Source organism: Pseudoliparis swirei, chromosome 16 (assembly GCF_029220125.1).
Source record: "Pseudoliparis swirei isolate HS2019 ecotype Mariana Trench chromosome 16, NWPU_hadal_v1, whole genome shotgun sequence".
NCBI lineage: Eukaryota > Metazoa > Chordata > Actinopteri > Perciformes > Liparidae > Pseudoliparis > Pseudoliparis swirei.
In genome coordinates this window covers 1,908,304-1,920,832 of record NC_079403.1, presented here as the reverse complement: position 1 = coordinate 1,920,832, position 12,529 = coordinate 1,908,304, and the positions used below count along the sequence as shown (strand labels likewise).

Genomic DNA, 12,529 nt, shown 5'->3' with positions numbered 1-12,529 from the left:
TAGTACACAGTTCATGAAGGCAGTACACAGTTCTTGAAGGCAGTACACAGTTCTTGAAGGTAGTACACAGTTCTTGAAGGCAGTACATAGTACATGAAGGTAGTACACAGTACATGAAGGTAGTACACAGTTCATGAAGGTAGTACACAGTTCTTGAAGGTAGTACACAGTTCTTGAAGGCAGTACACAGTACATGAAGGTAGTACACAGTACATGAAGGTAGTACACAGTTCATGAAGGTAGTACACAGTTCATGAAGGTAGTACACAGTTCTTGAAGGCAGTACACAGTACATGAAGGTAGTACACAGTTCATGAAGGTAGTACACAGTTCTTGAAGGTAGTACACAGTTCTTGAAGGTAGTACACAGTTCTTGAAGGTAGTACACAGTACATGAAGGTAGTACACAGTTCATGAAGGTAGTACACAGTTCTTGAAGGCAGTACACAGTTCTTGAAAGTAGTACACAGTTCTTGAAGGTAGTACACAGTACATGCAGGTAGTACACAGTTCATGAAGGTAGTACACAGTTCTTGAAGGCAGTACACAGTTCTTGAAGGCAGTACACAGTTCTTGAAAGTAGTACACAGTTCTTGAAGGTAGTACACAGTACATGCAGGTAGTACACAGTTCATGAAGGTAGTACACAGTTCTTGAAGGTAGTACACAGTTCTTGAAAGTAGTACACAGTTCTTGAAGGTAGTACACAGTTCTTGAAGGTAGTACACAGTTCTTGAAAGTAGTACACAGTTCTTGAAGGTAGTACACAGTTCATGAAGGTAGTACACAGTTCTTGAAGGTAGTACACAGTTCTTGAAGGTAGTACACAGTTCTTGAAGGTAGTACACAGTTCATGAAGGTAGTACACAGTTCTTGAAGGTAGTACACAGTTCTTGAAGGTAGTACACAGTTCATGAAGGTAGTACACTAGGTGAGGACATCAGAGGAGAGATTCATTTACATAAATAATAATTAAAAACAGGAAACTATTTCTTGAAGTCTGCCGGCTCGCCTCTGCATGTCTCCGCCGCGCACGTTAGCATGCAGCGCTAATGGCTACGGGGCCCGGTGGTTACGGGGCCCGGTGGTTACGGGGCCCGGTGGCTACGGGGCCCGGTGGCTACGGGGCCCGGTGGTTACGGGGCCCGGTGGCTACGGGGCCCGGTGGTTACGGGGCCCGGTGGCTCAGTGGCTACGGGGCCCGGTGGCTACACGGTCGTTACCGTAACAAACCACGTTAGCCGTTCACTAGCTAACGGACAGTCTCTCTGTGTTCTCAGTGTTGGTTCATGCTTGTTGTTCTTTGTTGTTGTTGTTCTTTGTTGTTGTTCATCACGGTGACTTTTCTTTTTACAGATTTATTTGTATATTTATATTTTCTGCACGACGCCTTTTTAACGTTATTTTGTGATTTGTTTCTATGGCTCTTCAAGATGGCCGCCCTTTTTATCCTGACAACCCGTCTCACCACGACTTTGCAAATTTGTCGGTTTAAATTATTTTTTCGGGGTTTTGCCTAAAATCTTTCGGACGCGGCTCCGAGATGTAGCTTGAAGAAGGCGGCCATCTTGCCGGTGTGTGATTGTTACTCGCCTCCCTCGGCTCACGCGGTCCCAGAAGGATCTGTTCTTCTCTGGAACGCCCCGTTAACGAGTTGCTCTGCACAAATAATCTGTTTGTGGGTTAGGTCCAATGGGGAGCAGCTGGGGGCGGGGCTTAGGTGTAACAACAATGGCGGCTCCTGAACAGGTTGCGTAGAAGACGCTGCAGGAGGATTTCTTTCATTGAGAGAAGAGTAAACAACAACACGTGGAAAATCTGTTTTTCTTTCTCTTCTCCTGATGATGAAAGAGTTTGATTGGCAGATGGTTCATCCAATCACCGGCCACGTATGTTGACATGTTTTTTTGGGATCCATGACCAATTATAGAATTAAAAGGAAAGCATCTCTCAGTGAACGGGTTTGAAGGAAGAACAAAAGACGGCAAAAAAGGGAATAAAGCGTCTTGAGAGGTTCAATCTGATTGTTCGCTCGACAACTATTTCCTCTAAGATATTGTCAAACAAAGAATCATCTGTTGTTTATGCTTATGTATCTTCTAAGGTCTCGTAGCTAGCCTGAACCGGCTAACATTTTGAGACACAGAACCATCTGAGAAGCGTAATTTGGAAACCGTTTAAAAAAAAGAAAAGGCGGGAACTTACGTGGCCGCTGATTGGATGGAACCACCCGTCAATCAGACTCCACCCTCCAGCTCCGATGTGGCGGACGCCGCTGCAGCCGGTAGACGAGACCTCTTCAGGGACAGCGCAGCCTCGGGAGGCGACGACGGACTCGTGGAGTTTTGGGCGTACTGTTCCTTTAAAGCGGGTCGATTTGTGACTTTTCACTCAAATTAGCTGCTTGTTTTTCACGGATAAAAATGTACACAATTTGAATTATTCTTCTGTTCTCAATGAGAGGTCACGATGAGACCCAGCGTGGTGACTAACCCCGTCTGCACCCCCCTCCCCCCGGCGGTCCGGCAGGCCTGAAGACCATCGTGGGCGCCCTGATCCAGTCGGTGAAGAAGCTGGCCGACGTGATGATCCTCACCGTGTTCTGCCTGAGCGTGTTCGCGCTCATCGGCCTGCAGCTCTTCATGGGAAACCTGCGGCAGAAGTGCGTCCGCAGCGCGGCGCACTGCGTCAATGGCAGCCTGCCGGCCAACGCCAGCTTCCACTGCAACAACAGGACCTGGGCCTCCCTCAAGGAGTTCGTCAACCACGAGGGTGAGAACCGACCAATCGGGTCCGCACAGAGACCGGGCACTCTGGCCTGTAGGCGTCTAATGGGGCCGGAACACCGGGCTCCTGGGGGGAGGTCCTGTGTCTGACCCACCGCGGCGGGGGGTCCGGTTCCAGAGGTTCTGTAGGGTGGGACCAGGACTTCTAGACCAGGTCGTAAAGCAGGGGTTGAGGTCCTCGTGGTTCCACTCGGTTCTGGCCCTCTCTGGTTCTCTTTCAGTCCTTCGTCCTCTACTCTAGAAATGTCAGTAATGCCGTTCAGGGAGGTTTCCTATTGGTCGGCTGGGTTCAGGAATAAAGGTGCTCACGAGAACCAGAGGAGGTTCTGTGGCTCCAGGTAGAACCCTTTCACAAGGATCCCCCAGGAATCCTCTCAGAGGGTTCTACCTGGAGCTTTACAGAAACGCTAAAAACCTAGAACCCAGTCCGGAAGTTTTATTTAGAACCGTTCCATCCCAGAACCACTGGAGGGTTTCCCAGAGACCCCCACAGGGCTAAGGTCTAGAAACCTCTCGACTCTGTCGGGAACCCTTTGTTCCTACAGGACCGGGTAGGTCTAAGTGTGTGTGTGTGTGTGTGTCTTTATTGACGGCAGAACAAGGTTGTCACGTGTGTGTGTGTGTGTACGGGCAGTTCAGCTGGACAATTTACCAGAAACACATAACATGCCAGACCAAACACACACACACACACACACACACACACACACACACACACACACACACACACACACACACACACACACAGAGGTCATGTGAGGTCAGTTGGTATGTACACTATTGGATTTTTCATGTCAGTCACACACACACACACACAGCTCGAGGTCAGGGTAGAGGAAACACTGAGCTCTGCTGTCAGATGAAGCTCCACATGTTCCAATATTGATCCTTCCTTCCTTCATGAGATTGTTTCTTCTGTAACCACGGCAGCCAAGTTGTTTACTCCTCCGCCATGTTGTTTACTCCTCTGTTAGGTCATGTCAACATGGTTACCACTGAAGATGGTGAACACAATGAGGTTATTAAAACAAAGATACAAAACAACCACAAAGAGACAAATAAGAACTACAAAGAGACACAGAACAACCACAAAGAGACACAGAAGAACCAAAACGAGACACAGAACAACTACAAAGAGACACAACTTCAAACAGACACAAAACAACTACAAAGATACACAACTACAAAGAGACACAGAACAGCCACAAAGAGACACAACACAACTTCAAAGAGACACAAAACAACTACAAAGAGACACAACTACAAAGAGACACAGAACAGCCACAAAGAGACACAACACAACTTCAAAGAGACACAACACAACTACAAAGAGACACAACTACAAAGAGACACAGAACAGCCACAAAGAGACACAGAACAACCACAAAGAGACACAACACAACTTCAAAGAGACACAAAACAACTACAAAGATACACAACTACAAAGAGACACAAAACAACTACAAAGAGACAAATAAGAACTACAAAGAGACACAGAACGACTACAAAGACAAACAGAACAACCACAAAGAGACACAGACCAACTACAAAGAGACACAAAACAACTACAAAGAGACACAGAACAGCCACAAAGAGACACAGAACAACCACAAAGAGACACAGAACAACTACAAAGAGACACAACACAACTACAAAGAGACACACAACGACTACAAAGAGACACAAAACAACTACAAAGAGACACACAACGACTACAAAGAGACACAAAACAACTACAAAGAGACACAAACGACTACAAAGAAACACAAAACAACTACAAAGAGACACAAAACAACTACAAAGAGACACACAATGACTACAAAGAGACACAAAACAACTTCAAAGAGAGACAGAACAACCGCAAAAAGACACAACACAACTTCAAAGAGACAGTTTCCGGGTTTCTCCTTCCCTAATGCACCGTTCTATTTATTCATCTCCAGTGGGCGTCGCCCTCCATCACGTCAAACAAATGTCCCCCGCGGGCTCCCGTATCGACCCCTAAAAGCTGCCGTGAAACCAGAGAGCCGGCGAGTCCCCCCCCCCCCCCCCCTCGATCAATGTGAACGACCTCCTAAACATTTCCCATCATCCTCGTGGGCGCCTCTCGGGGAGCAGGTGGACGCGGCGTGACGCTCCAGGTGGAAAGAGCAAAGCGTTTAAAGTCACCAGCTGATTGCTGACATTAAAGCTCTCCTCAAGCTTGAGTTGGAATATGCAAATGAGGCGTTATGGTATCACACATGTGCTGATCGTCATCCTCCAGAACACTCATGTGAACGCTTGATCAACACAGGATAAACAATAGTTTTATTTATTAAACATATTAGAGCCGCAAACCACAACACAACCTGAGAGGCCTCAGAGCTGGTCTGAGGTCAGATGTAAAGGGTTAATGCCTTAGAGCTGGTCTGAGGTCAGATGTAAAGGGTTAATGCCTTAGAGCTGGTCTGAGGTCAGATGTAAAGGGTTAATGCCTTAGAGCTGGTCTGAGGTCAGATGTAAAGGGTTAATGCCTCAGAGCTGGTCTGAGGTCAGATGTAAAGGGTTAATGCCTTAGAGCTGGTCTGAGGTCAGATGTAAAGGGTTAATGCCTTAGAGCTGGTCTGAGGTCAGATGTAAAGGGTTAATGCCTTAGAGCTGGTCTGAGGTCAGATGTAAAGGGTTAATGCCTCAGAGCTGGTCTGAGGTCAGATGTAAAGGGTTAATGCCTTAGAGCTGGTCTGAGGTCAGATGTAAAGGGTTAATGCCTCAGAGCTGGTCTGAGGTCAGATGTAAAGGGTTAATGCCTTAGAGCTGGTCTGAGGTCAGATGTAAAGGGTTAATGCCTCAGAGCTGGTCTGAGGTCAGATGTAAAGGTTAATGCCTCAGAGCTGGTCTGAGGTCAGTTGTAAGGGTTAATGCCTCAGAGCTGGTCTGAGGTCAGATGTAAAGGGTTAATGCCTTAGAGCTGGTCTGAGGTCAGATGTAAAGGGTTAATGCCTCAGAGCTGGTCTGAGGTCAGATGTAAAGGGTTAATGCCTCAGAGCTGGTCTGAGGTCAGTTGTAAAGGGTTAATGCCTCAGAGCTGGTCTGAGGTCAGATGTAAAGGGTTAATGCCTTAGAGCTGGTCTGAGGTCAGATGTAAAGGGTTAATGCCTCAGAGCTGGTCTGAGGTCAGATGTAAAGGGTTAATGCCTTAGAGCTGGTCTGAGGTCAGTTGTAAAGGGTTAATGCCTCAGAGCTGGTCTGAGGTCAGATGTAAAGTGGTTCGTGTTACATTATATACTAAATAATGGGGTCTCATGGGGTCTCATGGGGTCTCATCGGGTCTCTTGCGGTCTCATGGGGTTTCATAGGGTCTCATGGGGTCTCTTGCGGTCTCTTGCAGTCTAATGAGGTCTCATGAGGTCTCATGGGGTCTCATGAGGTCTCTTGCGGTCTTATGGGGTCTCATGTGGTCTTATGAGGTCTCATGAGGTCTCATGTGGTCTCATGAGATCTCTTGTGGTCTAATGAGGTCTCATGAGGTCTCTTGCGGTCTCATGTGGTCTCATGTGGTCTTATGAGGTCTCATGAGGTCTCATGGGGTCTCATGAGGTCTCTTGCGGTCTCATGTGGTCTCATGTGGTCTTATGAGGTCTCATGTGGTCTTATGAGGTCTCATGTGGTCTCATGAGGTCTCTTGCGGTCTAATGAGGTCTCATGGGGTCTCATGAGGTCTCTTGCGGTCTCATGTGGTCTCATGGGGTCTCATGTGGTCTTATGAGGTCTCATGGGGTCTCATGGGGTCTCATGTGGTCTTATGAGGTCTCATGAGGTCTCATGGGGTCTCATGAGGTCTCTTGCGGTCTCATGTGGTCTCATGGGGTCTCATGAGGTCTCATGAGGTCTCTTGCGGTCTCATGGGGTCTCATGAGGTCTCTTGCGGTCTCTTGCGGTCTCATGGGGTCTCATGAGGTCTCTTGCGGTCTCATGGGGTCTCATGAGGTCTCTTGCGGTCTCTTGCGGTCTCATGGGGTCTCTTGCAGTCTCTTGCGGTCTCATGGGGTCTCATGAGGTCTCTTGCGGTCTCTTGCGGTCTCATGAGGTCTCATGAGGTCTCTTGCGGTCTCATGGGGTCTCATGCGGTCTCATAGGGTCTCATAGGGTCTCATGGGGTCTCATGTGGTCTCATAGGGTCTCTTGCGGTCTCATGGGGTCTCATGAGGTCTCTTGCGGTCTCTTGCGGTCTCATGAGGTCTCATGAGGTCTCTTGCAGTCTCATGGGGTCTCATGCGGTCTCATAGGGTCTCATAGGGTCTCATGTGGTCTCATGGGGTCTCATGGGGTCTCATGAGGTCTCTTGCGGTCTCATGGGGTCTCATGAGGTCTCTTGCGGTCTCTTGCGGTCTCATGGGGTCTCATGAGGTCTCATGAGGTCTCTTGCGGTCTCATGAGGTCTCTTGCGGTCTCATCGGGTCTCATGAGGTCTCTTGTGGTCTCATGGGGTCTCATGCGGTCTCATGGGGTCTCATGTGGTCTCATGAGGTCTCTTGCGGTCTCTTGCGGTCTCATGGGGTCTCATGTGGTCTTATGAGGTCTCATGAGGTCTCATGTGGTCTCATGTGGTCTCATATCCACGTGGACCAGCACCAGCCTCCTGAACTGGACTCTAAAGAGTTTCTTCTTGTTTCTCCAGACAACTTCTACAAGGTGGAAGGAGCCAAGGACGCTTTGATCTGTGGGAACAGCAGCGACGCAGGGTGAGTGGCTTCCTGTGGACACGCCCCCCAGCTGGGGGCGGAGCCTGTTGAAGGGTGCGTGTGGTGGCGAAGTGGTGAGGTGTGTTGCAGCTGGGAGATGTTTGGTTGTGAAGACGACGGGATCAGGTTCTTTTAGTAAATGGGCTTTGACTTGTTGTGGTTGTTGCACCGACTTTGTCGAGCTGGTCAGGTTTGATGAAACTAGACGTTTGATGTAGACGTCACATTTTGGTTTAAAAAAATGTCTCTCTAGCGCCCCCTCACAGTTTGACCGGCGACGCCCCTCACCCAGAATATCCAATTGACTTGAAATTGTTCACACATGTCCACTTGGACCTGCTCTACAAAAAAGCCTCTCAGACCCCTAAGCTCCGCCTTCATAGATTTCCCGCCATTTTCAATTTTGTGAAAAACACATAATCGGCCAGTTCTCCTACATTCTGGGTCGGATTCACACCAAACCTTCTGTGGATCATCATTGAACCGATATGAACTATTATAAATCAAATGTTTTTAAATATCTTATTGTGTTAAAATTATATGGCCCAATGAAACTCTTAGGGGCGTGTCTTGTTCTTCAATGCTCATAAGCTCAAGACTATTGGGAAAATTCGCTCCAAACTTGCAGCACATGTGCACATTGCATCCTGTAATATGCACACAAAATCTCCTGTGGTTTGAACAATAGGGGGCGCTACAATAATTTGCCAAAGTTGGGGGTTTTGGCCGTTTTTTGCTCCGGTCTCGTTGAACGTAAAGATGCCATGGGAGGAGAACGGTGACTTCACGGCAGAACCGTGACGATATGTGGACCCCAAAAAACGCCCACGCTCTGTGTTCTGTTGTGTTGTAAACTATTGATTAAACTCTCCAGTCCTTAAACGAACCCTCATGCTCAGTGCAGGCCTGAAGCCGAGGCCTGAAGCCGGAGTCAGAGGCTCGTGTTACTTCCAGACACGGATCACTTCTTGCATCACTTTCTTTAACGTGTTATTTACGTGACATGGTCTTCACGTAAAGACAGCGCCCCCTACTGGCTCGACTGGATTTACTCAATCTGCCCCAAACTCGTCGTTCCAAGTCGCAGTCGGCCAGAGTAAAACAGAGTTACGTCACAAACGGGAAAACGTCCAACCGGCGGGCCGACGTAACGCTTGGTGTACCGTGTATTAAAATGTGTACTACTATGTGTACCGTGTACTACTATGTGTACTACTATGTGTACCGTGTACTACTATGTGTACCGTGTACTACTGTGTGTACTGTGTACTACTATGTGTACTATGTGTACTGTGCTGTCTCTCTGACGCGTTGACATGACAACGTGAAGAAGAGACTCGCTGACCTCGAGAAACATGGCGACACAGAGCTGTGGTCAGGAGGAGTGGAGGAGGAGGAGGATAAATGAGAGACGAGATGGACGGAGGGGTATTAGAGGAGACAGAAGGAAGAGCAGAAGGAGAGGAAGATAGAGCGAGGGCATAATGAGGGAGAGATGTGAGAGAAGGAGGGAGGAAAGAAGAAGAAGAGGAAGAGACGAGGGAGAAGAAAGTAGGAAGTTCAAGGAGATGAAAAGGAAATAAAATGAACTAAATTGAAGATGAGATTAAAAGGAGAAATAGTTGTGAGGGAGGGAGAGAGAGAGAGAGAGAGAGACAGACAGAGAGACAGACAGACAGACAGGGAGAGAGAGAGACAGAGAGACAGAGAGAGAGAGAGAGAGAGAGAGCTCATACATGTGAACGTCGTCGTCCAGCTCAGTTGGTGGTTTCATTCTCAAATGAAGCAATTCCACCTTTGACCTTTGACCTCCCAGGTTCAACCCCAGGGCTGCGGCCTCAGCAGCATCTCTGCTCGTCTCTAAAATCACAAATCAGGCCTTGAAGTCTGTATCTCCGTATCTGTGTATTAGCACGGTGGCCTCACAGCAAGAAGGCCCTGGGTTCGAATCCCGGTCGTCCCGGTCGTTCCAGGTCCTTTCTGTGTGGAGCATGTTCTCCTCGTGTTCTCCTCGTGTTCTCCTCGTGTTCTCGTCATGTTCTCCTCGTGTCTGCGTGGGTTTCCTCCGGGTACTCCGGTTTCCCCCACCATCATAAAGACATGCACCGAAGCCTCACCCCGGTTCGTATGGATGTGAATGAATGTTGGTGGCGGGGGAGGGGCCGTAGGCGCTGATTGGGGGAGGGGCCGTAGGCGCTGATTGGCTGCCACGCTTCCGTCAGTCTGCCCCAGGGCAGCTGTGGCTACTGATGTAGCTCAACCATTAATATGATTATATTTATTATTATGATGATGATGATGTATTTGTCGTCGTCTCTCCGTGTTTCAGTCGTTAACGAGTCTGAAAGGGAATGACAAACCTTGACATGCAGACCACATCATTCTTGACAATGTCGACAAATATTTAGCTCTGAATGGAGTCCGTCGTGACCCCTGGAGGGGGGAGGGGCATTTCCAACTGAGCTCCGTTTCCTCTGCTGCTGGTCGCCGCTGGTCAAACACAACTGTGTGTGTGTGTGTGTGTGTGTGTGTGTGTGTGTGTGTGTAGGTGTGTATTTCACTTTGATCAACCTATTTGGTTACATTAATAACAGACTGTATAGAGTGCCGATCTGGTTTGCCAAATACTTATGACGACACACACACTCACACCTACACACACACACACACACACACCTACACACACACACTCAAACACATACACACTGTGATCAAAGTGTTGGCTCCGGGCCACGATGCTAACCACGAGCCGCTAGTTTAGCTTCTATTTCTGTCACAGAGAGAGAGAGAGAGAGAGATCTCCTCTTACTGACATTCAGTCAATGTCAATATGTATAAGAATATATATATTTATATCTATAAATATACACATACAGGCACGTGCACAGACATTTTGGGGGGCAGGTGCTCAAACCAAAAAAAAGGGCACCAAATGCCAAAAAGAATTTCTGACAGAGTTGAAGCATTAGCAGCATTACACGGATGATGCAATACATCCTCGACCTGCATTTCCTCTTTTCCTCTGGCAGCATCAGACAGCTAGCTTACATGTTCTTTATGAATAAAGATGAATTATTATATAGCAACAACAGTACAAGCATTCTGATTGGCTAATGGTCGTCATGCCAGCCACGTATTGCCCTCCTCCTGGTCTGATACAGATCCGTATTGCCCTCTGACGTCATTTTCAAAATGAGCGATATTGATAGACATCAACAGCCAAGAGCAGTGGTCCTCAAACTAAGGCCCGCGGGCCAGATACGGCCGCTTCCACATTTAGCCCAGACCTCTGAACAAGAGTTGTTTTCAGTCTTAAATAGAACGGAATAAGAATTATCTCTCTCTCTTTTCTCTCCTCTCTCTCTTCTCTCTCTCCCTCTCTCTCTCTTTTCTCTCTCTCCTCTCTCTCTTCTCTCTTTCTCCTCTCTCTCTCTTCTCTCTCTTCTCTCTCCTCTCTCTCCCTCTCTCTATTCTCTAAACATAACTAACGTCAGTAAGCAGCTGCAAAGCTTTGAAATCACGGATTTCGTGAGTTTTTGTTTGTTTATTTTTTTAGGAAACGTCGGACCAGTTTTGACGTCATGTTTTCAGCAGCGCTAATGTTGTGGTTGATTTATCACCAAACAACGTCAGGGGACAAACACCGTCATGACCTGTTGGTCTGGTGCTGCGGGTCAGAGGAGAAGGAGGTGCAGCCGTTTGGTGGCGCGAGGAGCACTGCGCGGAGGAGGAAGTGGAGGAGGAGGAGGGTGGGGCGCGGCGGGTATGGAGGACTTAAAATGACTAAAGTATAAATAAATAAATAAATGAATGCATGAATAAATACAAGAATAAATAAATAAATGCTTAAATAAATGTATAAATGAATAAATAAATGCTTAAATAAATGTATAAATAAATAAATAAATGTATAAATAAATAAATAAATGCTTAAATAAATGTATAAATAAATACAGGAATGAATAAATAAGTTATAAATCAACAAGACATCATTAAATAAATATATTTCTGCATTTCTGTATTTCTTCATTTATTTATTTCTCTATTTATGTGTCCACACGTATTTCTTCATTTATTTCTGTGTGACATTTACGTGTCCGTATATTCAAATGAGCTGGGGCGGTCCGAACCTCTGTCTAAAGCATTATTGGTCACAGGAGGAGTGAAATGCACCTGGTGTGTTGTGCTCTACTACTTCTGCCTGGCACATGATGCTGAAGTTGACTCGCTCAGCTCACCGTTAGCAGAAGTTAGCCTAGACAGCTTTTTGACTTCAGCCGTTTATCAATTCCAAGAACACTGAGTACAGACTCGTGTTCTTTTGGAGTCTGGTCTTTGGAGTCTGGTCTTGGGAGTCCAGACTCTCGAGGACGCAGGACGGTCTTTCTGGTCTTGTGACGTCACCACATCAACTGTTCTTGCGCATGAATTTACTCCAATTATTCACTGTAAAATACTTTACAGTGGAGTAGAATGTGTTGCGGTGTTCACTGTTGTTTGGCGTAGGCTACGAATAAACGATAATAAATATACAACGTCTCGTAGCTTTCCTGACCCAGGGTCGCTACAATATGAAATTATGAATCTTAACCCTCAGTCAAATTGACGTAACGTTATCTTTTAGTAAATAATAAACTCGTTGTGCTCTTTAGATCCTCCAAAACCTAATTATATCTTATGTTTAGCCGCTACGGAGACGTCAGAGCCAGCGGAGCATTTCAAAAAGTCCTGCCGAGATCAGGCTTCTCTCGGCGGCCACACAGCGCGCTGAGCGCCCGGCGCCCGGAACTCAAAGGTCCCGCGAGCAGGACCTCAAATCTCCGTCGCATATCCTTATTAGGCTGAATCTCGATAAACCGACCACAGATTTGATGCTTAAACTACTAACTTCTCGGCTGAAAACATCCTTAAATTACATTCCGTGACTCAACAGTAGTATTTAGAATGTACAGACAAGAATGCATAATAAACGCTGTTCGTCTACAGATCCAAGTGCTAGGGATCGATTGCTTCTGTCTT

General features: G+C 47.1%; 1 protein-coding gene across 5 annotated transcripts in view; it reads left to right on the top strand.

Moving 5' to 3' along the window:
- LOC130206581 (sodium channel protein type 4 subunit alpha-like) overlaps window positions 1-12,529 on the top strand; it is a 187,232-nt gene that overhangs the window by 78,829 nt on the left and 95,874 nt on the right. For all 5 annotated transcript variants that reach the window (XM_056434624.1, XM_056434622.1, XM_056434623.1 and 2 more), the window contains 2 exons: window positions 2,530-2,772; window positions 7,447-7,510. In XM_056434624.1, coding sequence (XP_056290599.1) covers window positions 2,530-2,772; window positions 7,447-7,510 — 307 coding nt within the window. The remainder of the gene's footprint in view (window positions 1-2,529; window positions 2,773-7,446; window positions 7,511-12,529) is intronic.